Source organism: Eumetopias jubatus, unplaced genomic scaffold (genome assembly GCF_037043125.1).
Source record: "Eumetopias jubatus isolate StellerSeaLion01/CBP00866 unplaced genomic scaffold, mEumJub1_p1.0 scaffold_1, whole genome shotgun sequence".
Classification (NCBI taxonomy): domain Eukaryota; kingdom Metazoa; phylum Chordata; class Mammalia; order Carnivora; family Otariidae; genus Eumetopias; species Eumetopias jubatus.
Window position 1 is genome coordinate 205,202,638 of NW_028274807.1, and position 25,306 is coordinate 205,227,943.

A 25,306-nucleotide genomic window follows, 5' to 3' on the forward strand; every position below is an offset into this window, starting at 1 on the left:
CCTCCCGTCTTTTAGCCTCAGTTTTTGTTTTTTTTTTTAAGATTTTATTTATGTGACAGAGAGAGACACAGCGAGAGAGGGAACACAAGCAGGGGGAGTGGGAGAGGGAGAAGCAGACTCCCCGCCGAGCAGGGAGCCCGATGCGGGACTCGATCCCAGGACCCTGGGATCATGACCTGAGCCGAAGGCAGACGCTTAACGACTGAGCCACCCAGGCGCCCCTAGCCTCAGTTTTTCCACGAACAGAATGGAGAGCCTTGCTGAGTAGCCCCAGTGCAGATGGGTGCCTTGGGAGGATGTGCTCACATGGTTCCCGCTGGGCCCTGTGGGGCAGGAGCTAGGGCCATCCCCCCTTCACAGTGGGGGAGACTCTGAGGCTCGGAGGACAGCACATGGGGTGCAGAGGCAGGACTGGAACCCAGGACCCCCAATCCTGTCCTGGGCTCTGGTAGCCTAGGCTGGCCCCTGGCCGGGGTCCAGCCCCTCCCAACGGACTCGGGAAGCCACGGCCGGGAGGGGCGGAACCGTGGGTGTCCCTGGCGCCCCAAGGTGCCAATTAAATGCTCGTGGCTGTCTGGGGCCAGAGCTGTGGAAGGCGGCATGGCCGAGCTGGGGCCAGAGCCGGGCCGCGCGTGGCGGGTGCTGGCCCTGTGCGGGGCAGCGGTGTTCCTGGCGGCCGCGGCAGCCGGGGCAGCCCTGCTGGCCTGGAATCTGGCCTCCTCGACCTCCCGGGGACCTCGCTGCCCAGAGCCAGGGGCCAACGCCACGGCGCCCCCCGCGGACCTGGCGCCTGAGCTCGAGGAACTGCGTAGACGGCTGGCAGAGGCGACCCAGCAAGAGGAGGCTCTGGCCAGACAGCTGGACCAGGCCAACCGAGTTGGTCGGGAGCTGGAGGAGGCACTAAGGGCCTGTCAGGGCCGCCAGGTAGGTGGGCAGGGTGGTGGGCTGGGGAATCCAGAATTGGGAGAGGGCCCGCACACATATCCCCACGGTTGCCCCCCTGTGCACTGGTTTCCCTAATTCTTTAACAGAAGGGAGCAGATGAGAATAGCACCATAGTCCCTTCCAAATCCTACAATACCAGCTCCCCCTGGCATCTACCTTCTGAGAAGGCCCCCACAGTTCTCCGCTATCTGCCTAATAGCTGGTGATGGCTAGGGAAGCCCCAGGCCTCTGAGCCCACCTGGGGAGCCCCTGTGCGAACCCTCCCCCTGGGTGCCCACTCTACCTCCCCCAGCCAGTGTCCAGCAGCCCTATTTCAAGAGAGGGACATTCATGTCACCTCTAATTAGGAAGCTAAAGTTGGCCTCTTGGGGGAGGTACTGGCCAGGTCCTCCCTTTTCCTCTGGCCACCCCTTCAAACTCTTTCTTAACCCTTCCCAGCCCTGGGCCTTGCAAAAGAACCATCCTCAAAGTCCCAACCTTCCATTTACCAACTATTCTGTACCTCTGTGTACCAGGCCCAGCGGGGGTTGAGCGGTGTGTGAATTTTAGAAATCAAAACAGACCTCTGTCTTTTACCTGCCTGCCTAAGAGAAGGGCCTGAGGCCACTGAGGTTAAGAGCAGCCTGTTCTGGGTTCAAATTCTGACTCCGCCCCTCAGTGGGAAATGTTCTGAGAAAGCCAGGCCAGTTGTTTTGAAGAATGTCTCCCATAGCTGAGGGAGCAAACCCAATCATTGTCAACCACCAAACTGGCCTGTATTGGTTTAAAACCCTAGTCGGCGGGTCTAGAAGAAGCTGGAATTGGAACCGGAATCTGACCGCAGAGCTAAACCGTTTCCACATCTGGTGGCTTGGGGTGGGGGGCAGTGGACCTGGACAGAGCAGCGGTCACCGCTCGGTGCGGCAGGCCACTTCTGTGTTTTCCAACCACAGGACTCCCAAAGGACATTCCAAATAAAGCTCAGGGAACGCGGTGACCAGTGTCAGTTCAGTCTGCAAAGAGGGGAGACTTCACTTCTTCTCTCCCCTCCCCCTCCCCCCCCTCCCCTCCTCACTTCCCCTCCACTCCTCAGAGCCGGCTTCAGACCCAAATGATGATCCTGAAGACTGAGATTGAAGAGGCCAAGGCACAGGGGACCCAGATGGGGGCTGAGAACGGGGCGCTCACAGGTGTGTTGGGGCGCAAGGCGTGGCCAGGGCTAGGGGTGGGAAGAGCCTAAAAGGTTCCTGGTTACGCAAATGGCACGCAAGGGTGCAAACGTAAAGGACACGCAAATAAACGCGAAAAGTTATGAAAGAAACGCACGTAACACTCAAAGGCCACGCAAACGTCACAAAAACAGCGCAAATACAACAAAATACGCAAACGCCACGTACACGACTCCCGAAAGCAATACAAACCTATAAAAAGCTCTGCAAATGACACGTAAAAGTCATGCAAACAGCACACAAACTTAATTCAAATAAAGCAAAGCTGCAAATAGTATGCAGACTGTAAACTCGAACGCCTGCTTTAGCGGGGCGGGAGCGAGGTCTCGGAGCTGAGCCCGCTCCCTGCGCCCGCAGATGCCCTGGCGCGCTGGGAGGCGGCGGCCACGGAGTCTGCGCGGAGGTTGGACGAGGCACAGCAGCGCGCACGCGCGGCCGAGGCGGTGGCCGAAGCTTGCGCAGCCCGGGAGGCGGTGCTGCGCGAACGCGCGTGAGTGCAGGGCGGGGCCCGGGGTGGACGGGCGCGGTGCGTGGCCAATAGCTGCGCAAGACTTCGTTCTTTCGGCCAATCATCACATGGAGGGGGAAGGAGGGGGAGGGGGGAGGGTCCCTGGGGGTGGTGAAGGGGGGTGTGGCCATGTGGGCGGGGCCTTGAAGAGTTGAGTGATGGGAGAGTCGAAGAGGGGATCCTAGAGTTGGAACCTAGGGGTGGTGAAGGATGTAGGCGCGCTGGAGGTGAGAATCTCCACGTTGGGGCCGGCTTTCTGGAGGCATTTGTCCCTGGGGTCGGGCTTACATGGAGGGCCTTGGGGAAGGGCGAGGAGCGGGAGAAAATGATGTAAGGAAAAGGTATTGAGAGAGAGGACGGGAGCGAGGAGGTGGAGCTCCTGGAAGAGGAGCTGGGAGTCCCTGGGGAGGAGTCCCAGGAATGGCTGGGGGTGGAGAAAGGATAGGGGATCCTGGGGAGCGGGGTTCTCAGAAAAGATGGAAGAGTACTGGGGGGTGGGGGACAGGGGTCCAGGTGCTGATGGGCTTCTCCCCACTTCCGTCAGTAAAGCCCTGGAAGCCGAGATGGGCCCCCAGCGCAGAGTGCCGCAACCCCGATCCCGCTCCGTGTCCCGACCCCGACCCGGCCCCCGTTCGCGCTCTCGCCCAGGACCCTCTGGGGGCTGCCGGAGGCCGGCGCGGCGCGCACGAGGGTGAGTCAGACCCCAGGAGGATGAGGGCTCTGAGGCCAGAACGGCACACGCTGTGGCTGGAACATGTATAGAGGTGCCCACCCTGGATGAGATGCCCCGTCGACACCCATCAACACTCAGCTTTAGATCCAAGAACCACTCTGAACGGAAACTACAGGAAGGAGACTCGACCCTCTCTCCCCAACCATCTAGTGCTTATTTCACAGATGGGGAAACTGAGGACCATTTGATAACACAATGAGACAGTGTTTTGGGACTTAAGTTCCTTCTAATGACAGTGTTGCTTCATCCCACAGACATGAAGACTTAAGTCCAGCCCTAGCTCAAGAGTGACCTGGAGGGGTCACTTCTCCTCTCTGGGTCTCGGTTTACCTAGTCTGTAAGTTGAGTGGAATCATGTTTAGTGAGCCAGCCTATCAACTGACTGAGATGTCACAATGGGAAAAACTACAGACCCCTCTTCCTATGAGGAGGGTATGAAACTCCCAAATGGAATTTTAGCAAAAGGAATTAAGCAACACCCTTCTTAAATACATCACAACAAAGGGGACTTATGCCTGAGATGCAGGGATGATTCGATATTCACAAGTCTGCTAATAAAATTCACCATACTAATGGATCAAATGAGAAAAGTTCTGAAAAGGCTATCAAAATGAGTGCCAAGGTGAGGATGACCAGGGCCAAGTATTTAATGTTATTCTGGAGGTACCAGCACTTGGACAAGGAAAATAAAGAAGAGGTATGAATATTAGAAAAGCAGTAGGGAATTTATAGTTTGGATCATATGTAAGCACCGTTTATATAGGTCAAAAATAATAGAAATATCAACAGTTTCATATGGCTCAATTTCACATTAATTTTGTCTTTTACCTTATATTTGACATAACTTCAGACTTACAGGAAAGTTGGAAGATTAGTACAAAGAATTCCTGGATACCCTTCCCCCAGATTCCACAAATGTTACCGCCTTTGCTTTATTCTTTTCTCTCTCTCTCTCTCTCTGAATCTTTTATGAAAAACTTGCAGAAATGATGTCTTGTTACCCATAACACTTGAGTATGCATTTCCTAAAAACAAGGACATTCTCCCACATAATCACAGTAAATTACGAACATCAGAAAGTGGACATTGATTGATAAAACACTATTATCTAATCTGCAGACTTTAATCAGACTTTGCCAACTGTTCTTATAATGTCTTTTATAACAAAAGAATGTCCTGGCTCACACATTGTATTTGTCAAGTCTTTCATCTCTTTTAATCTGGAACATTTCTCAGTCTGTCTTTGCCTTTCATAACACTGGCATTTTTTTAGAGGCCTGAGGCAATCATTTTTTGGAGTTCAAGTCTGGGTTTATGTGTTATTTCTGTAAGGTTAGTTTCAGGTTGGCATTTTGGGCAGGAAAGCCTCAGAAGCAATTCAACCTAATATTATTATCTCCTGGCATTATGATTTTATATATAGAAAACCCAAGAGAATTAACCAAAACTTTCCTAGATTTATTTCATATAGGTATTTATACCCGGGAATAAATTAATTTCCTTATTACATAAAGAGCTCTTATAAATTAATTTTTCAAAAACAGCTCAGTAGAACAAATGGGCAAAGAATATAGACAGTCAATTAATAGAAATATAAGGGGAAAAAAGTGCCCAACCTCACTCCACTTTGTACCCATGAGTCTGGCAAAGATAAAAACAAACAAACAAACAAAAATCACAAAGTACCCTGTGCTGGCACTGCTCTGGAGAAACAAATAATCCCACAGGGTGCTGGTGAGACTGCTCATTGTACAACCACTTGGAAGGGCAATTTTCTAGAACCTCTCAAAATTGAAAGTGCATGTATCCTTTGATCCATCAATTACCCTCCTAGAAATTTTTCTCTAACCATATTTACATGTGTACAAAATGATGGACCAGGGACTCCTGGCTGGCTCAGTCCATAGAGCATGCAACCCTTGATCTCAAGGTGGCAAGTTCAAGATTCATGTGGGGGGCGGAGCCTACTTAAAACTAAATAAATAGGGGCGTGTGGGTGGCTCAGTCAGTTAAGAGTCAAAGTCGTGGTTTCAACTCAGGTCATGATCTCAGGGTCATGAGATCAAGTCCCATGTGGAGCTCTGCGCTCAGCGCAGAGTCTGCTTGTCCCTTTCTGCTCCTCCCCCTGCTCTCTCTCTAAAATAAATAAATAAAATTAAAAAAAAAAAGATGGGGCGCCTGGGTGGCTCAGTTGGTTAAGCCTCTGCTTTCAACTCAGGTCATGATCTCAGGGTCCTGGGATCAAGCCTCGCATTGGGCTCCCTGCTCAGTGGGGAGCCTGCTTCTCCCTCTCCCTCTGCTGCTCCCCTTCTTGTGCTTTCTCTTGCTCTCTGTCAAATAAATAAATAAAATGCCGGGGGCGCCTGGGTGGCTCAGTTGGTTAAACAACTGCCTTCAGCTCAGGTCATGATCCTGGAATCCCGGGATCGAGTCCCACATCGGGCTTCCTGCTCAGCAGGGAGTCTGCTTCTCCCTCTGACCCTCTTCCCTCCCATGCTTTCTATCTCTCATTCTCTCTCTCTCTCAAATAAATAAATAAAATCCTTAAAAAAAAATAAAAAATAAATAAATAAAATGCCTGGGTGGCTCAGATGGTTAAGCGTCTGCCTTCGGCTCAGGTCATGATCCCGGGGTCCTGGGATCGAGTCCCGCGTCGGGCTCCCTGCTCCTTGGGAGCCTGCTTCTCCCTCTGCCTCTCTCTCTCTCTCCCTCTCTCTGTCTCTCATAAATAAATAAATAGATAAAATCTTTAAATAAATAAATAAAATCTTACAAAACAAAATAATGGACCAAATGCAATGCAGAACCCTAGTTGGATCCTGGAACAGAAGAACACTTAGTGAGAAGATCACATAAAGTCCAGAGTATGATTAATTTCATGTACTACAGTTAGTTTCTTAGTTCTGACAGGTGAGCCATGGTGTAAAAGAGCTTAACCATGGAAGAAGTCGGAGGAGGGTTCTTCAGGGTCTCTGTACTATCTCTGCAACTTTTCTGTAAATCTACAATTATTTCAAAATAAAAAGTTTACTTCTAAAAAAGAGGGGAAGGGGAAGAATGAGGACATTTATTATCATATCTTGGTAATTACAAAAAATTGGAAACCACCTCAATGTCCTCCACTTGGGGACTGTTTCAGTGAGTGTCCATCTGTCCCCACGGTGGAAATTCCCGTGCGACTGTTAAAGGGGCCAAAGCAAATTCCTCTGAGAACATTAATGTAAAAAGCAGGAAAGTGATAATTTGTGCGCATTTTCCAAAATGCAGGTACGGAAGAGACTTTTACCCAAATATCTCTGAAGGAAACACTGGTCACAGCTGTGGCCTCTGGGGCGGGAACTAGGGGGCTGAGAGTGTGTGTGGGGGGGGTGCCGTCTCATGTTTGTATACCTTTTTGCAAACTTTGCATTTAAAATCATGCACATGTATTACCTTTAAAGTAATTAAAATTTGTTTCTAAAAATTCCTAAGAAGCGGGTATTTGAGGGGGTGGAAACCCTTGGAACTCTTTCCCCCACCTCATCCAGTCCTGTTCATCATCCCCACTACCACCCTCGGGCTTGGAGGTACCAGATCAGGGCCTTTACCCGGGACGGGCCCACCTGAAGCGGGAACTGGAAGGCTAACTCCCAAGGAGGAAATGAGGCTGAGGGGAGGAAGGTCTAACCGCTTAGTTCTGCTGACAGCCACCAGGGGTCGCCCCAACTTGCCCACCCGGTCGCCTCCGGCTAAGGGCTCACTCAGAGCTGGAGAGGTTAAGGGTGAGTCCGAAACCTACCCCCACCCCCACCCCCAACTGTGGCGTCAATCCGGAAGTGAGCAGGAAGTGGCTTCTCCTTCTGGAGTCAGCCAGAGCTGGAGACCAGGAGACTGACCTTGCTTTGTCTGACTTAAGACCCCTTCCCTGTGCGGCTGTGGGATCTAAGGGTACAAGGGCTGGGCTCAGGGTTGTAAATGGGACCTAAAGCATATCATTATTATCCATTTACTCTGGTAGCTTCATCTTGGCTATACCACTGGACCCCTGAAAATCAGTTTCGGGGTTGGAGGGAAATAGGGAGCCAAGGCAGGTGTGTGAGCAGGAAGGGCACAGTTAGATCTGGTGTCAGAAAGAACTGCGAAGAAAGAGAGGGCACAGACTGAGGGCTTTGATCCCCCAGGGAGACCACTGGACAGGTAGTAGGTGAGGATTGAGAGTTACCTACGGAGAACAAGCCCAGGCGCCCCACCCCCTCACCCCCACCCTCCCCACCCCGTTTGCTCTGAGGCTCCCTCAGCTGCCCAGGGAAGTAAATAGCACTCCTTGGTGGGACTGCCTCCTGGACCCCACCTGCTCCCACCTCACAGGGCCAACCTTTGGCCTGCCTTTACTCTGTTCTGCCTCCCACTCTCTATTACTCAAAGTCTCTCTCTCTCTGTCTCTAAGTCTCTCTCTGTCTCTCTTTATCTGTCTCCACCCCTATCCCCAGCATACCCTCCTGGGTCCCTATCCGGGTTTCCCCTATCCTTGACACCCTGGAGTCCCCATCCCATGGCTGCGGTGACAGTAGGAGGGACAGAAATGGGAAGTGTGGTGCAGCTGTAGGCAGAGAGCACCTAGGACAGCGGCAGCCTGACCCTGCCAGGGCCTCCGATCCCAAGTAAGAAAGTGGTTTGCCTTTCAACAGCACGGAGGCCCAGAGAGGACAGACTGTTCCTCTCCAACAGGCTCTCTTTGCTTCCTCTGTCACCTCCCAAAACTCAAAACATAATTTCATTTTAATTTAACCTAAGTGGAGGGTTTTTTGGACTTCACTGAAATTTTTCTTCACCAGAAATATTACTTCCTTAAGGACCTTCCTAAAGTTTTGTGAGTCTTTATTTTTTGTTTGTTTGTTTTCTTTTTAAGATTTTATTTATTTGGGGCGCCTGGGTGGCTCATGCGGTTAAGCAGCTGCCTTCAGCTCAGGTCATGATCCTGAGCTTCCCTTTGGGCTCCCTGCTCAGCAGGGAGTCGGCTTCTCCCTCTTCCTCTGCCCCTCCCTCCCTGCCCTGATTGTGCTCTCCCTTTCTCTTGCTCACTCAAATGGATAAATAAAATCTTTAAAAATAGGAAAAAAAGTTTAAAGATTTTATTTATTTATTTTAGATAGAGAGCACAAACGGGCGGGGGGGGGGGCAGGGAGGAGGATCCCTCTGCTCAGCAGGGAGCCCAAAGCAATGCAAGGCTCAATCCCAGGACCCTGAGATCATGACCTGAGCCAAAAGCAGTCGCTTAACTGGACTGAGGCACCCAGGTGCCCCTCTGTGAGAGTTTTTAAAAATCTTGTGTCTCCTTGAGAATTTCAGTGTCAGTTTTAGGTAGTGACACAAAGTTGACTTTCTCATAACACTTTCCCCTTCTCTGTGCAAATAAAACCAAATTGATCGTTTTTAATTTAGAAGACAAACAAACAAACAAAAGTTTAAAATCAAAGCCTGATTTTGTGATGACCCTCCAAGGGAATTCAGAGGGGTTCATGTGCAAAATTTCCTGTGACCATGACAAATTGTTTTCAGGAAAAAACCAAATGCTCACATCAGGACCAATGCATTTGACCTCATGCGAATCCAAAGACTTGTCATTCGCTTCCTCCCTTGGGGATTTTCTGGCCAGGGACACAGGCAAAATGTGTTCAGAAAGTCTGTTTTTAGAGATTTTAGACACTGCTGGCAGGACTGTCAATGGAAACCACCTCTGGAGGACAAATTGGTGACTAGCTGTCAAAATATAAGCTGTAACTGCTTTGAGACCCAGCAGTTTCATTTTTGGGGATTTAATGTCAACTCTTATTTTTTTTAGTGAAACCAAAAATTTAGAAACAGTCTAAATGCCCATTGATAGTTATTGTGGTAATGTATGTGGTGAAAACCTAAGCATCAGGCAAAAGGAATCAACAAATCTTAAAGACATAATGTTAAGCAAAAAGACAAAGTTTCATCATTACTTTTTCCATTTTAAAAAATCCAGCTAATAAACTATTCGAAAAAGAAACATTGCAAATCAAAGATAATGAGATCAAATACCAAAAACAGATAGAATGTTGTTTTTGAGCTTGATACAAACGATATTAGTGTGTATATTTAAAACTCTGCTTCTAGGGCACCTGGGTGGCTCAGTCCTTTAAGTGTCTGACTCTTGATTTTGGCTCGGGTCATGATCTCAGGGTCATGAGACTGAGCCCCACATGTAGAGCCTGCTTAAGATTCTCTCTCTCCTTCTCCCTCTGCCCCTCCACCCTGCGAGCCCTGCTCATGCAAATGAGCTCTCTCTCTCTCAAATTAATTAATTAATCAATTAATTAAAAAATAAGGAGCACCTGGGTGGCCCAGTCATTTAAGCTTCTGCCTTCCACTCAGGTCATGAATCTGGGTTCCTGGTATCGAGCCCCACGTTGGGCTCCCTGCTCAGCAGGGATTCTGCTTCTCCCTCTGCCCCTTCTCCCACTCCTTCTCACTCTCTCTCTCTCTCACTCTCTCTCTCTGAAATAAATGAAATCTTTAAAAATTTTAATTAAAGATAAAAAAAATAGGGGCACCCAGGTGGCTCAGTCAGTTGAGCATCTGCCTTCAGCTCAGGCCATGATCTCACACATTGGGCTCCCTACTCAGCAGGGAATCTGCTTCTCCCTCTCCCTCTGTGCGCTCTCTCTCTCTAATAAATAAATAAATCTCTTAAAAATAAATAATAAAAAAATTAAACTGTTTCTTACACTGTGACAATTACTCAAAATTGCACTATGAGATCTAGGGTGGCTTTTTAATTTTCTGGGAATTTATGGTTGCCTTTCTTTTTCCTTGACAACAGATGTCATGTTCATATATGCATATAGGCAACACTTTCAATATATCATGATAGGATCTTAAGTACATACCAAGACTGTCACACCTACTGGTGTTGGCCCAGGCACTGCCCCCATGTCTGTGCATGTCCACTGGACCCATCTTCCCTAGGCTGTACCCCCATCATGCTCTTTTCCAGCCAGTGCTCCCACAGGCCCCAAGCACACTACTTGGAGGCAGTGTCCCTCCCCTGCATATCAATTTCTCATCCTGGCATCAGAGGCTGCACATGAAAAAAATACCCCCACTTATTAAGGCTGTGTGTGTGCCAGACACTGTGACAAGTGTTTCACAACTGGCTATGTTGCCTCCACTTTTGTGGAGAAGAAAACTGAGGCTTAAGGAAGGAAAATCACTTGTCTGAGGTCACACAGTGGTAGGTGGCACAGCCAGAACTTAACTCCAGAGCCTAAATTGAAACCGTGTATTCACTCTGCCTACATGGCCCCCATTAACAAAGATGGAAGATGTCCTCCTCCCACCCTGCTCAGGGGACTCTGGGTGGGCCTGGCCAACCTAGAGAAATAGCTGGTTGGGCACCACTTGCAGCCCCCAACCCTCCTCCCCTCAACAAGCCTCTGGGAAGGGTCCGGAATCAGGAATCACCGGGTAGCTGCAAAGGCCAAAGGTCAGACAGGGGTTTCCTGCCTACCCCTGGGAACTTCCTCCTTCCCAGTCCAATTTCTGCTTCTGTGATGAACACCACCCTGGAGGACACCCTCCCCACTGTCAACTACCCCCAACTCCATTACCCTGGTTGATGGGGGGATGGGTCCCCATGCAGCAGCCTTCACCCTGCTGTGCCCCCCACGAACAGTGTACAGTAATGGTGTTCTTGTCCAGCATCCTTTCCATCTGCTGGCCCCTTTCCCCTCAGCCTCCATCCCTCCCTCCTACCAGCCTTCAGCCCATGGAGCTAGGTGTTGTGTCCCACTCTGTCTCCCTGAGACTAAGGGTCCCTTATGGCCAGGTCTGAGACTGACACCTCATCCAGCATGGAGGGTTTTCCTAGAGCTCCTGATTCTGGGGGGATGGGCAGGAGGGCCCACCCAGAATCTTTTGCTCCTTGGTCCCCAAATCCCCTTCATGCCCACCCCGGGGGTGACCGACAGTGAAGCTCAACCCCCACCTATCTGGCACTTCCCATTCACCACTTCACAGAGCCCCGAAATAACACTTCCAGTAGGAAATGATAGTAATAACAAAACAGCAAACCCTTTCTTACAGCCCCCTCTCCCTGGCCCTGTCACGGGAACACCACAGGGATACCCATCTCACAGAAGGGGAAACTGAGAACAGACAGGAGAAGCCCCTTGCTTGAGCTCACTTGGGTCGAGCCTGCTTGGCCAGCTCCAAGTTCACTGCTGTGTATGCTGCTCCCCGAGTACTTAAGCAGCACCTGTGTGAGCAGGGCAGCGGGTGGGCTGACAGCTCAGGAAGCCTGGGCCACTGCCATCCATGGTTCAGCCCTCTGTGAAGCCCTGATGAGCACCTACTGTGTGCCTGGCTCTGGGCCAAGCACTGCCTGATTTAGCTCACGAGGTGGACACACATCTGTAACCAGTCCACCCGGAGGGAAGCCCCGCTCTGTGAACTGACAGCGTGAGACCCGGGCCTCACGGTCCCTCTGCTTCCCTGTGCCTCAGTTTCCTACTCCGCACGACAGGGGTCAATGACAGGAGACAGTATGCAGCCAGTGGCTAAGAATAGCGCTTGGCATGGAGCAAGGGCAGGTGGGGAAACTGAGGCTCCGAGTGGCCGAGGAAGCCCCTGTCACCCAGTTGGGGCCCCACCCAGTGAATATCAGAACCCAGCAGCGCCGTGGCCCCTCCCTTCACAGCCAGGGTGGGAGTGTTGTGATAACCCACAGCCCCCATTTCCTCCCGGTCAGGAAGGAGCCAGGCAGAGGAAGTATTAAGAGGAGTAATATAAACACCCCCCCCCCCGCCCCCGCTCCGTGGCAGGGTGAGCAGAAGGCGCTGCAGCAGCCACCCAGAGCAGGCCGACCAGCCGAGCAGCACCGAGGGCCCCGGGCAGAGATGGGCCTGGCGATGGAGCACGGAGGCGCCTACTCGCGGGCAGGGGGCAGCCCGAGGGGCTGCTGGTACTACCTGCGCTACTTTTTCCTCTTTGTGTCGCTCATCCAGTTCCTCATCATCCTGGGCCTCGTCCTCTTCATGGTCTACGGCAACGTGCACGTGAGCACAGAATCCAACCTGCAGGCCACCGAGCGCCGGGCCGAGGGCCTGTACAGCCAGCTCGTGGGGCTCACGGCCTCCCAGGCCAACCTGTCCAAGGAGCTCAACCTCACCTCCCGCGCCAAGGACACCATCATGCAGTTGCTGCTGAATACCCGCCGCGACCTGGACCGGATCAATGCCAGCTTCCGCCAGTGCCAGGCTGATCGGGTAAGGCCTCGGGCCAGACGCTCACCCTGGGCACTCTGGGCAGGTCCCCTCACCAATCTGAGCTCCGGTCCCCTTGCCTGGGAGCCAGAGACAGTCGTAGACTCTCTATTTCATGTGAGGAGCCCATGTGGATAAGTAATGCATAGTTTGTTAGTACAAGTATATCCCATACGGTATTGGGGATACACTTATCCTAAAAGACTATATTCACTATCTATCCGGAACTTAAGTTTAACTGGGCATCCTGGCTGTGGATTGGCAGCACCCCTGGGCCCATGACTTAATATGTATAAAGCGCTCAGAATGTGCCAGCACATACCAGCTATGAATAAGAACTAGCTAAACAAGAACTCAGCGCCTTTGGTTCTTACTGTATGAACAGCTCCCATTTGCCTTATGCTGGGTGTCTGCTTTAGAAATATCTCATCATTGAATCTCTTGAGGTAAGGAGAAGCTCCAAACCCTTTTGTGGATGGGGAAGTGAAAGCCTGAGTGGGGGGAGGCAGCTTTCTCCGGGGGGAAAGAGACAGGCATCCCCAGGGAAGTCTCCGCGGCACACGTGGGCATCTAGTGGAGACAGCCACTCATTTGCTCCCCCAGCTCATGTCATACTCGCTCAGCAAGACAATCTCCAATGTGCTCACACCTGTGCTTCCTCTGGGGAGGCCTCGCTGCTGGGACCGCATTCCTCGGTCCTCCGCAGAATGGGGTGAGAGATGGGAGATGCTCCCCCTGTTTGTGCTCTCTCTCTCGTTCTCTCTCCAAATAAATAAATAAAATCTTTAAAAGAAATGCAGCTTTATGGAGATATAATTCATATGCTCTACAGCTCACCCAATTAAAAGTGTACAGTAATTTTTAGCACCTTCGCAGAGTTGTGCAATCATCACAATTGATTTTAGAACATTTCATCACTCTAGAAAAGAAACCCCATCTCCGTGAGCAGTCACTCCCTAACCCCCCATCCCCCAGCCCCTGGCAACCACTGCTTTCTGTCTCTATGAATTTGCCTGTTCTGGATGTTTCATATAAATGGGATCCTGCAACAGGTGTCCTTTTGTGTTGGGTTCTATCATTCAGCATGACGTTTTGAAGGTTCACCCTCATTGTAGCGTGTGTCAGGGGTCTGTTCCTTTTTATGCCCGAGTAATATTCCATCCTGTGGATGGACCTCATTTTGTTCATTCACCCATGGATGGACCCTTGGGTTGTTTCCACCTTTTGGTGATTGTGACTAGGGCTGCTATAAACATGCATGTAAAAGTTTTTGTGTGGACCTATGCTTCAATTTCTCTCGGGTCTATACCCAAGAGTGGAATTGCTGGGTCACATGGTAATTCTATGTGTGACATTTTGAGAAACTGCCAGACTGTTTTCCAAAGCGGCTGCCCCATTTTATATTCCGACCAGTACTGTCTGGGATTTCTCATTTCTCTACATCCTCACCAATGCTTGTTACTCTCTGCTTTTGTTTTCCATTTCATTTATAACCATCCTAATAGTTGGAAGGTGGTATCTCCCAGTGGTTTTTATTTGCATTTCCCTGATGAGTAATGATGGTAAATATTTTTTGATGTGTTTGTCAACTGCACATATATCTTCTTTGAAGAAATGTTTCAGATGCTTTGCCCTTTTTTCAATTAAGGTATCTTTTTATTATTGATCCATAAGAGTTTACTTTTATATATTCTGGATACTAGTCATATCATCAGATACATTCTTTGCAAATATTTTCTCCCATCTATGGGTTGCCTTTTCCCTTTCTCTATTTTTTTTGTAATTGAAGTATAGTTGACACACTGACTCACGTCAGTTTCAGTTATACGACATAGCGATTCAACAGTCTTTTCCCTTCATAGAATCCTTTAAAGCACAAAAGTTTTTTTTTAATTTTTTTATTGTTATGTTAATCACCATATATTACATCATTAGTTTTTGTTGTAGTGTTCCATGATTCATTGTTTGTGCATAACACCCAGTGCTCCATGCAGAATGTGCCCTCTTGAATACCCATCACCAGGCTAACCCATCCCCCCACCCCCCTCCCCTCTAGAACCCTCAGTTTGTTTTTCAGAGTCCATCGTCTCTCATGGTTCGTCTCCCCCTCCGACTTACTCCCCTTCATTCTTCCCCTCCTGCTATCTTCTTCTTTTTCTTTTTCTTAACATATGTTGCATTATTTGTTGCAGAAGTACAGATCTGTGATTCAACAGTCTTGCACAATTCACAGCGCTCACCATAGCACATACCCTCCCCAATGTCTATCACCCAGCCACCCCCTCCCTCCCACCCCCACCACTCCAGTAACAGTTTGTCTCCTGAGATTAAGAATTCCTCTTATCAGTGAGGTCACATGATACATGTCTTTCTCTGATTGACTTATTTCACTCAGCATAACACCCTCCAGTTCCATCCATGTCGTTGCAAATGGCAAGATCTCATTCCTTTTGATGGCTGCATAATATTCCATTGTGTATATATACCACATCTTCTTTATCCATTCATCTGTTGTAAAGCACAAAAGTTTTTAATTTATCTGTTTTTCTCTTTGTGTTTTTGGTGTCACGTCTAAGAAACCATTGCCGGCGGGGGCGGGGAGGGGGGGCCTGCTCAGCAGGGAGTCTTCTTCTCCCTCTCCCTCTGCCCCTTCCTACTGCTCTGTGCTCTCTCTCTCTCCCAAATAAGTGAATAAAATCTTAAAAAAAAAAGGGGGCGCCTAGGTGGCTCAGATGGTTAAGCATCTGCTTCGGCTCAGGTCGTGATCCCAGGGTCCTGGGATCAAGTCCCCTCCCTGCTCCTTGGGAGCCTGCTTCTCCCTCTGCCTCTCTCTCTCTCTCTGTCATGAATAAATAAATAAAATCTTTAAAAAATTCTTAAAAAAGAAAAGAAAGAAAGAAAAGAAAGAAAGAAAGAAAGAAAGAAAGAAAGAAAGAAAGAAAGAAAGAAAGAAAGAAAGAAAGAAAAGAAAGAGAGAGAGAGAGAGAAAGAAAGAAAGAAAGAAAGAAAGAAAGAAGAAAGAAACCATTGCCAAATTCAAGGTCATGCAGAGTTAACACGTATGTTTTCTTCTAAAGAGTTTTATAGTTTTAGTTCTTATATTTGAGTCATTGAGCCATTTTGAGTTAATTTTTGTATATGGTGTGAGGTAGGGGTCCAAATTCATTCCTTAACATGTGGAGATCCAGCTATGCCAGCACCATTTGTTGAAAAGACTCTTTTTTCCCCATGGAATGATTTTGCCACCTCTATTAATTTTCTAGGGCTGCCTTATTAACAAAGTGCCACAAATTGGATAGCTTAAACAATAGAAATTTATTTTTGCACATATGCGAGGTCAAGATGCAAGTTCCTCTGGAGGGTTAGGAGAGAAAAATCTGTTCCAGGCCTCTCTCCTTGCCTTGTAGACCTTCTCACTGTGTCTTCACATCATCTTCCCTCTGTGCATTTCTGGGTGTCCAAATGTCCTCTTATAAGGACACCAGTCATATTGGATTAGGGTCCACCCTAATGACCTCATGTTAACTTAATCACATCTTCAAAGATGCTATCTCCAAATACGGTCACGTTCTGAGGTACTGGGGAATAGGACTTCCATTTATGAATGGGGGGGCACAATTCAGTTCCTAACAGCATCCTTGTCAAAAAGTATTTGGCCAGGGGCACCTGAGTGGCTCAGTTGGTTAAGTGTCTGCCTTCAGCTCAGGCCATGATCCCAGGGTCTTGGGATCGAGCCCCACATCGGGCTCCTTGCTCAGTGGACTGCTTCTCCCTCTCCCTCTGCCCTTCCCCCTGCTTGTGCTCTCTCTCTCTCTCTCTCTCTCTCTGCCTGTCAAATAAATAAATAAAATCTTTAAAAAAAAAAAAGGAGTTGGCCATAAATGTGAATTATGTTTTCAAGGTTCATTCAAGTTGTAGCATGTATCCATGCTTCGTCCCTTTTTATTGCCAGATAATATTAACTGTAACAACTTTTAAGGATCCACCCAGCATCCCCTCTATAGGAGCCATGCCCTTGTGAACTGGGCCAACCCAGGTCACCCGGGTGTGGAATTTGGGGCCCCAAGCCCAGAGCGTTGGGGCAAACCAGGAGCAAGGGGACCCACGGGCATTGGACTGTGAGCTCTGTCCCGTGTCCTGTCCCGTTAGGTGAGCTACATGAACAACCAGCGGTACATGGTGGCCATCATCTTGAGCGAGAAGCAATGCCAAGAACAACTCAAGGAGACTAACAAGAGCAGCAATGGTGAGTGGTCGGGGCAGTAGGGAGCCAGGGTGGTAGACTCCCTGCCCAGTGTCTTGGCAACCCCCAACCTTCCTGAGATGTATTATTGTGTCCCTGTAGCCTTGCTTCTCATGCTGAACCAGAAGGCCAAGACGCTGGAGGTGGAGGTGGCAAAGGAGAAGGAAGTGTGCACCAAAGACAAGGAGGGGCTGGTGCTGAAAAAGCGAATGGTGGAGGAGCAGCTGACCGAGTGTGGCAAGGCCCAGGAGCAGCAGCGGCAGGAGCGACAGCTGGCCGAGGACCGCCTGCAGAAGGTGCAGGCCCTCTGCCTCCCACTGGACAAGGACAAGTTTGAGATGGAGCTGCGCAACCTCTGGAGGGATTCCATTATCCCACGCACCCTGGACACGATGGGCTATAATCTGTACCATCCTCTCGGCTCGGAAATAACCGCCATCCGGAGAAGCTGCGACCACATGCCCACCCTCATGACCACCAAGGTGGAGGAGCTAGCCCGGAGCCTGCGGGCCGGCATAGAGCGCGTGGCCCGCGAGAACTCGGACATCCAGCGCCAGAAGCTGGAGGTCGAGCAGGGCCTGCGGGCCAGTCAGGAGGCCAAGGAGAAGGTGGAGAAGGAGGCCCAGGCCCGGGAGGCCAAGCTCCAGGCCGAATGCGCCCGGCAGACACAGCTAGCCCTGGAGGAGAAGGCAGCACTGCGGAAGGAGCGAGACAGCCTGGCGAAGTTGCTGGAGGAGAAGAAGCAGGAGGCAGAGCAGCTCAAAATGCAACTGGCCGTCAGCAACTCCGCCCTGGACACCTGCATCAAGGCCAAGGTGGGCTAGAGGGCCCTGGATTCAGGTTTCACTGGGGTCCGGTCTGGGGGCCATGTTGGTGGTGGTGTCTAATGGGTTTGAGGTGAGCTTCCCAGTCTAGGTCTGGTTAGTTAACTCACTTGAGAGTGTCACTGACATAGGATTGGGATGGAGTTTGGAAGGACATGGAGAAAGGATTAAGGATTGGGATTGAGTTTAGGGTGGCTGGTGGGCCTAAAAATTGGTTGAGGGTGGGACGCCTGGGTGGCTCTGTCGGTTAGGCGTCTGCCTTCGGCTCAGGTCATAATCCTGAGGTCCTGGGATCGAGCCCCGCATCGGGCTCCTTGCTCAGCGGGGAGCCTGCTTCTCACTCTGCCTGCCACTCCCCCTGCTTGTGCTCTCTCTCTCTCTGACAAATAAATAAAGAAAATCTTTACCAAAAAAAAAAAAAAAATTGGTTCAGTGTGAGGACGGGGGATTCATGGAGGGTTGGTGTCAGGGTTGGGATGTGTCTGAGTTGAAGGATCAGGGACCATGGGTGGGCGTTGGCAGTTAGACTGAAGTTTAAGGCTAGAGGAAGGCTTGATGTGGAGCAAGAGCTTGTGTTTGGGTTAAAGTGAATTCTTAGTGACCGCTGTGTTTAGAGTTGGTTTGAGTTAAAGTTAGGATTCCATCGAAGATTACATTAGTCTTAGAACTGGGGTTGTGCTGAGTTTGGATTGTGGGGGAAGGTTGGAAGTTAGGGCAGGTGTCACATGCAAGGCAGCCTGGTGAGTCTAGCACTGGGAGTAGGATGTCAGTGGCTTGAGTTCGGCTGCGTGGGGGCACCAACCCTAGAGTCGAAGCTCAGGTGAGTGTAGGTGGCTGCCTGGTGGGTCTAGAGATGATTAGAGGTTTGGGGCCAAGGGATTTCATTGGCATTAGGATTGGGATTGGTGTTGACCATGGGTTAGGAGTTGAAATTGGTTTGGGTTTAGGGTGGCTGACTGAGGGTTGAATTGGGTTGGCATCGGGATATATTTGAAATGAAAGATTGGGTGACCCTGAGTTAGGGTAGGGAGACCTGGGGAGGGGTGAAGGTCAGGGCTGGGTGCAGAGTAGAAACTGAACAGGTGCTAATCTTGGGGTACAGTTCTTCCATTTGAGGTAGAGGCTAGGGTCTAAGGTTGAGTTGGGGTGAGTGTGGTATTGGGAAAATGTTTATGGGTGGCATTGGTGGAGCCCAGGGCTGGGCTGGGGGGAGGGGGGTGGGGGTGGATTTTTCATAGCAGCCAGGTCTAAGGAATGGGTTGGGATCAGAGTTAAATATAAAGTTATGGTCAGATCAGGTTTGTCATTAGGATTGGGTTTAGGTCAGGGTTTGATTCTAAGGAAAGTTCTGTTTTCATGTTGGGATTGGATTTTAGGTGATTGAGTTTAGAGCTGGCTTTGGATTTCAGGCTTAGGGTTGTTGGAGGGAAGGCAGTGGATTTACAGACCGGGTCGGCTTCAGCCCAGAGTGGGGCCGGGTTCGGTGTTGGGTGGATGGACTCACTTGGGGTCATGGATTGGGATCGGGTTGGAACTAAGATTGTAGGGGAGACCGAGGTAGGCCACTGCAGGGTCTCTGGGGGGCTTCCAAGGAAAGCCAGTGTCTGGAGTCCCCAGTCCTTTGAGGGCAGGTGGGTGCAGGTGACTGTACATCCATTAATGTGGGTGTCTTTCCCCGATATGTTTCCCCGCCCTGGAAGGAACTCAGACCCAGGTGTCCAAGGGCATGGAGGAGCAGGAACCTCCCTGGCACTCTGGTTCAGGGACCCCGGCTTCTGTCAACCTCCCTCCATCTTTCTTCCCACAGTCGCAGCCGATGCCTATACCAAGACCTGTTGGCCCTGCCCCCAACCCCCAGCCCATCGGTGAGTGACAGAAAACAGGGCCAGGAAGGGGTCCGGGGATTGTCCTTTCTACTTCTTATCCCACCTCAGCCCTGCTGTCGGGGCTGCCAGCCCACCCCTAGCCCAGGGTCGGGGCAGCTGGTTGGAGCTGACCCCTCCCTCTCGCCACAGACCCAGCTGGCCTGGAGGAGTTCAAGAGAAGGATCCTGGAGTCCCAGAAGCCCCCTGCAGGCAACGCTATAGCTCCATCCAGGTAAGGCACTGGGCCGACTGCGATGGTTCAGTCTCAGGGCTTCAGAGGAGGCTGGGAACAGGACTAGGAGTGGAGGGAGGCTCATCTCCCACTTGCTGCTTCCTTAATTGAGTGCCTGCTGTATACCAGGCCCTATGCTGGGTCCTGGGGACACAGTAGTGACCAAGACCCATGCAGGTCTGTTCATGAAACTCCCTGAGTAGGGGGTGAGAGAAACAATGAAGGAACCACGAAAAGAAAGACCAAGAGCCTACGGTTACTAGGTGCTTACTGTGAATTCAGCACAGTTGCAAGCACTCTGCAAGATCAACTCACTGAATCCTCACAACCCTAATCAGTGGGCAAGCCACTGTCATCACCCACCACTTTCCAGACGAGGAAAGTGAGGCACAGAGAAGGCATGCACCGTGCTCCAGGTAACACAGCCGGGGAGTGGCAGAGATGGGGACTCGAACCCAGGCTCTTGGACTCCAGGCTTCCGTGCAAGGGAGGGCTTCCATGAGGAGGAGGCCTTTGAGCTGGAGGATGGGGCTTGAGCTGGTCTGGGAAGGGCGGAAGGTACAGAGCTCCAGGTGACAAGAAGAGGCAGAGTAAAGGCTCAGAGGCCAGACTGGGGTGGGATGGGGGGGTGGCTGGAACTGAGGAAGGGAGGAGGGAGAGCAGAGGCGGAGACCCTGGGCCTCTCACCCCACCCCTCTGAGCCTCTTTTTCTCACCTCTACAAAAACGGAGGTCTCTGAAATCAAGGGCATGGAAAACTCTGCTAACTGTAAAGTGCTGTCCACAAGTGCCTAAAGCAAGGGGCTGGGGGTTGCAGCAGGGCGCATCAAGACACCCCTGTGCACACTCAGGTCAGGGCTCCGTGTCTGTACCCCGCACCCCCCCCCACCCCCGCCACCTCGTACAGACCGTGCATCACAGGGAAGGTGACTCAGGCCATTGCCCCGAGAACAGCCTGTTCTCCCTCCCGGGTGGTGGCTACGCTCCCCGTTCAGGACCACATCGCTGACCAAGGAGTCTGGGATGGGCATTGCCATTCGCAGTTTAGGACCCGGGGCTCCAGGAGACACCGGGGATTTTAAGTCAGATTCCGCTGACCCCAAGCCTGTGCCTCCCATGGGCTCTGCCAGCAAGACCGTGGTCAAGCTGGTCTATTTCAGCCTCGGGGTCTATTTCAGCGTGGGGACAAATAGACTTCCAGAGGGCTGTCTTCAAATCTCAGGGGGTCCTCCACATCCAGCTCCATTTCCTGTATGGCTCCTCTTACATAGCCCCTCTGATGGGGAGCTTACCTTCTCCCAGAACTTGTCCCTTCCGCTCAGGATGGCTCTGTATGGGAGAAATCGCTTAGCCTCAGGCAGCCCACTGAGAGGGAAGCAAGAGGGTGGAGAGAAGACCCTGCTCCGAGCAAACAGTTTTCCTCTCTCTATCTTGGCCCAAAGCCATCATGGCAAGGAAGGAGGTTCTATTATTATCCCCACTTTTCAGAGGAGGAAACTGAGGCCCCAGGGAAGTGACCAACCTGGGGTCATGCGTCAGTGAGTCAGGGCCAGAGCCAGGCTCCCAGCCCAGACCTGTCCCAGCTGAGAAAGGGGAAGCTCTTGACATTGTTTACCCCCAAGACATCCCTCTACAGAGAAAACAATGAGTACTTAAGGCAGGGCCCCTCCCGCCTCTCTCTGCCGGGTCTCAGGAAGGGGCTCTGGCTCTCTGAGCTCCAGCCTTGATTCACCTTCCCCCTGAGAAAGGGGCCATCAGCTCTGGCTTGGCGTCCCAGCGAGGCCAGACCCTTGGTGGGCTAGCCTAGGCAAACCATGGGCTGTGGTGTCACCAACCACATTGGAATTTTAGATGCCTCCGGTCAGGGGCCAGGGCCGAGGTCCAGCATCAAATCACTCAGCCCCCCCAATCGGGGGAGTCTCTGCCTTCTCCACTCATTCCTTCTGGGCCTTGACAAAGTCTCTGAGGTGCTAACACGCTCCCCTTTGCAGCTCTCCCTGCGATCCCAAAGCCGGGGTCAACCCTCAGCCCAGCATCAGCTGGATGGGAACACAATGTCTTGCTTTTTCCGTGGACATTTTTTTTTTTTAAAGATTTTATTTATTTGAGAGAGAGAGAGAATGAGAGATAGAGAGCACGAGAGGGAAGAGGGTCAGAGGGAGAAGCAGACTCCCCGCCGAGCAGGGAGCCCGATGCGGGACTCGATCCCGGGACTCCAGGATCATGACCTGAGCCGAAGGCAGTCGCTTAACCAACTGAGCCACCCAGGCGCCCTTCCGTGGACATTTTTAAGTCATTTTCTCTTGATGGCAAGTGCACTGGTTTTCCTTGTTACCTGATAAGACTGTGTCCTTTGGGTATCCATTTATTTAAGTTAAACACACACCCACAATTGACGTGAAGACAAATAAGGAAATACTGGTTTCAGGGGAAGGTGACTGGATAAGACAAAAGTTGTGATGCAGTTTTGGAATATAGGTGAGGTTGCGGGGGGAGGGGGGGGAGGTCCGGAGCCGACGGCCAAGAAAGAATTCTTGAGACGTCTTTGGTGCAAAATGGTGGTTTTATTAAAACACAGGGATAGGACCCGTGGGCAGAAAGAGCTCCTGCACCGGGGTGGCGAGGGGTGGCTGATTATGTACTTGGGAGCTGGGGGAGGTCAGGAAAAGGGAGGTTTCAAAAGAATTTTCATAAACTAAAGAAGACCCTCAAGATCCTGGAGGCCTGGCTGTTATCAGGCTGAGACTGGTGTTCCCTCCGGCAAAGCAGTAACATTAAGAGAGTTGGGAGCTTCCTGGAAGAAGGTCCCACAGACCCCACCCAGGAGTTGGGGGCCAGGGGGAGGTTGCAGGGTGTCAGCTGGTGCTTTGTCCTCAGCTAGCCTTCTGCTCCCTCAACAGTGGCAATGTGGAAGGTTGAAGATGGGGAGTCCGGCCCTGGCTCTGAGCCGGACACACAGCGAGTCTTATTCAAGTTCATTGCCATCCCAATTGTGATTCGGTTTGTTTATTCAACCCGTGTGTCTTGAGCAGCTGGGGGTTGAGGACACGAGTAGGAATAGGCAGAGAAGCCGGCGCCCTTGTGGGGCTCCCGGTCTAGTGGGGCAGACAGATGCCTAACCAGATGCGTGAGCCCCTTGGCAGTGGGCGAGGCAGAAAAGGGATGTGGCAGTGTGAGGTTAATGTTTTCCACAGAAGGCCAGGCAGGCTTCTCTGCCCTGCATGAGGGTGATGCTGAGGCAGAGAACTGGAGCAGGTGAGGGAAGAGCCATGGGGGTGCGGTGTCCCTGGAAGGGTGTACCAGGCAGAGGGCACAGCCCATGCCAAGGCCCTGAGACAGGACCAGGCCTGGTGAGGAGGCTGGTGCGGCTCGGGCAGAGCGATCCAGGGGGTGAGTAGGAAGTGAGGGGGGCACGGGGGGCGCAGGTCAGGTAGGGCCTGTGGCTGCAGTGAGAACTTCGGGAGCTTTGGGACAGCGTGAGCAGAATAGGACATGACTGGCCTCAGGTGTTCAGAGGCACCCTCTAGTCGCTGTTGGGGGGTGAAGGCGGCAGCCAAAGACCAGGGCAAAGGCACCTGCCCTGGTCCAGGCATGTGATGTTGGGGGCTTAGGAGACTCGGTCTCTGAGAAATGGCCAGGGACCACCTCCTTGCAGGCTGGCGGGCAGGAGTGGGTGAAGAATGTATGCCAGGGCTGGCCGGGAGCCGTGTGAATCCTGGTCAGGCTGGAGCCGGGGGGGGGGGAGGGGGGGGGCAGAGCCAGCCAAGGAACGTGAAGCTGCTCGGCCCCAGGGAAGAGCCAGGGAAGGAAGGGAGTGGGCCAGCGGAAGCAGGACTTGGCTGAGGCCCCCTCCTCCCCGACCAGGAAACAGCCTCTGAGCCAACCCCTGACCCCTCACGAGAACCTCTGTTAGGCCAAGGAGGGGGAAGGGCAGTCCAGACAGCAGGATGGCTCCTGCAAAGACAGGGGGGAGGGGTGCAGTGAAGCAATGCCTCCTGAAATTTTGGAGGACTTGGGCAGGGTTTAAGTTCCTGATGAGGAGGGCTGGTAGGGACAGAGAGGGTGGAGCCTTGAATGCCGGGTAGAAAGGATCTGGCTTTGTGGGCAGGGCACTGGGGAGCCAAGGAGAGTGTGTGAGGAGGGGCAGACTCCTGGGAAAAACCCTCCTGAGAATGGGTGAGGGGCTAGACCCGGGGCAGTTCTGTGGAGACAAAGGAGGGAGACTGAGGCCCCGTCTGAGGGGTGGGGGATATGGACAGGAGCTTTGGGGCAAACTCCCAGGATCCCCAGGGCCCTGGAGACCCCAGGTAAAAGGCTGCCGCAGAGGCCTGGAGCACAGAAGGTGGCCTCTCTGACCACCATCTCTTCATCTGTAGACTGAGGAGGCCCACGTCCCAGCCCCACCCTCCCAGGGAGGTTCAACAAGTAGGAGTCTAATGGGAAGGCTGAACCCCAAAAGAGCCGAAGAGTCCTTGGTGGCAAGAAGGAGCCTGGGGTTGGGGGCAGCAGGCCCAGGCAAGGTTTGTCCTTCCATCTGTCTGACTATTGTGTTACCATGTCCTTCCTGCCCTAGCGGCTGAGGAGGCTCCAGGCCCCGAGGACCAAGGTGTGGCCCCGCCTGGCCAGTCTGCGGACTCGGGGCAGCGAGATGCCCACGGCGCAGCCTGCAGCCAGGGCCCTGGCCGGCCGAACGCCCGCGCACACGCCCGAGTGGCTGCCCTTGGCCTCTGCCGCACGCCCGTCCCTCCCCACACCCCACGACGCCCTCTGATACTCTCACAGCCCCTCGCCCACAGACATGGCAGTGACATCCACAGACGTAGCAGTGACGTCACACACACGCACCTTCTGCCCAGCCCTTGCCCCATGTCGCACCCCTCCCAGGCACTCACAGCATCCCCCCGTCTGCACACCCCCCTGCCCCCGCCACAGCGCCCTCCGATTTTCTCGTCTTCGGACTCCTCACCCGCAGTGTGCGGGGCCTAGGGGAAGCGGGAATGGGAAGACAGCCTCCGGTCCCCCGGGAGAGTCTCCAGGCTCCCCTGCCAGGCCGCACCCGAACCCAGAGCAAATGTCCCCCACTGACCCCATCATAGCCCACAATTGATGTGAACAGCAGCTGCCTCTCGTTCCTCTCCCCCCACACCCAGCCCTGCCCCTGGCCCCTATAAATGTTAGTGGCATTAAATAAATATTGAATCCTTTCCAAGACTCCAGAGTGGTGATTTTTGCTTTGAAAAGTCACCTCCTAGTGATGCCTGAGAAAAGACCCCGCAAGCTAGGATCCCTCCCCCTGTCCCCAGCCTGTCCCCAGGCCAGAAGAGTCTGGGGTGACACCAGCTTCCCTCAAAGCCCTGAAACTGCTTTTTAAATACCTGCTGTTTGGGGCGCCTGGGTGGCTCAGTCGTTAAGCGTCAGGGGCCTGCTTCTCCCTCTCCCTCTGCTTGCCACTCCCCCCCGCTTGTTCTCTCTCTCTCTCTCTC

At 52.0% G+C, this 25,306-nt stretch overlaps 2 protein-coding genes across 3 annotated transcripts; both read left to right on the plus strand.

Annotated features, from left to right (window-relative positions):
• The first annotated feature begins 594 nt into the window (after positions 1 to 594).
• CCDC194 (coiled-coil domain containing 194) lies at positions 595 to 6,733 on the plus strand. 2 transcript variants are annotated; one of them, XM_028086987.2, is made up of 4 exons: positions 595 to 924; positions 2,018 to 2,114; positions 2,511 to 2,643; positions 3,206 to 6,733. In XM_028086987.2, the coding sequence occupies exons 1-4, from the start codon at positions 601 to 603 to the stop codon at positions 3,354 to 3,356; spliced, it is 705 nt and encodes a 234-aa protein (XP_027942788.2). In that variant the 5' UTR covers positions 595 to 600; the 3' UTR covers positions 3,357 to 6,733. The 2 variants fall into 2 exon arrangements, 1 of the variants encoding a protein (XP_027942788.2); XR_015767952.1 differs by lacking the exons at positions 595 to 924; positions 2,018 to 2,114; positions 2,511 to 2,643 and adding an exon at positions 2,822 to 2,888 and having other exon boundaries at positions 3,206 to 3,290.
• A 5,465-nt stretch (positions 6,734 to 12,198) lies between these two features.
• On the plus strand, positions 12,199 to 25,027 carry PLVAP (plasmalemma vesicle associated protein). Its single transcript, XM_028087137.2, has 6 exons — positions 12,199 to 12,663; positions 16,810 to 16,906; positions 17,006 to 17,718; positions 19,535 to 19,592; positions 19,743 to 19,824; positions 24,397 to 25,027. The coding sequence occupies exons 1-6, from the start codon at positions 12,295 to 12,297 to the stop codon at positions 24,401 to 24,403; spliced, it is 1,326 nt and encodes a 441-aa protein (XP_027942938.1). The 5' UTR covers positions 12,199 to 12,294; the 3' UTR covers positions 24,404 to 25,027.
• The last annotated feature ends 279 nt before the right edge of the window (positions 25,028 to 25,306 follow it).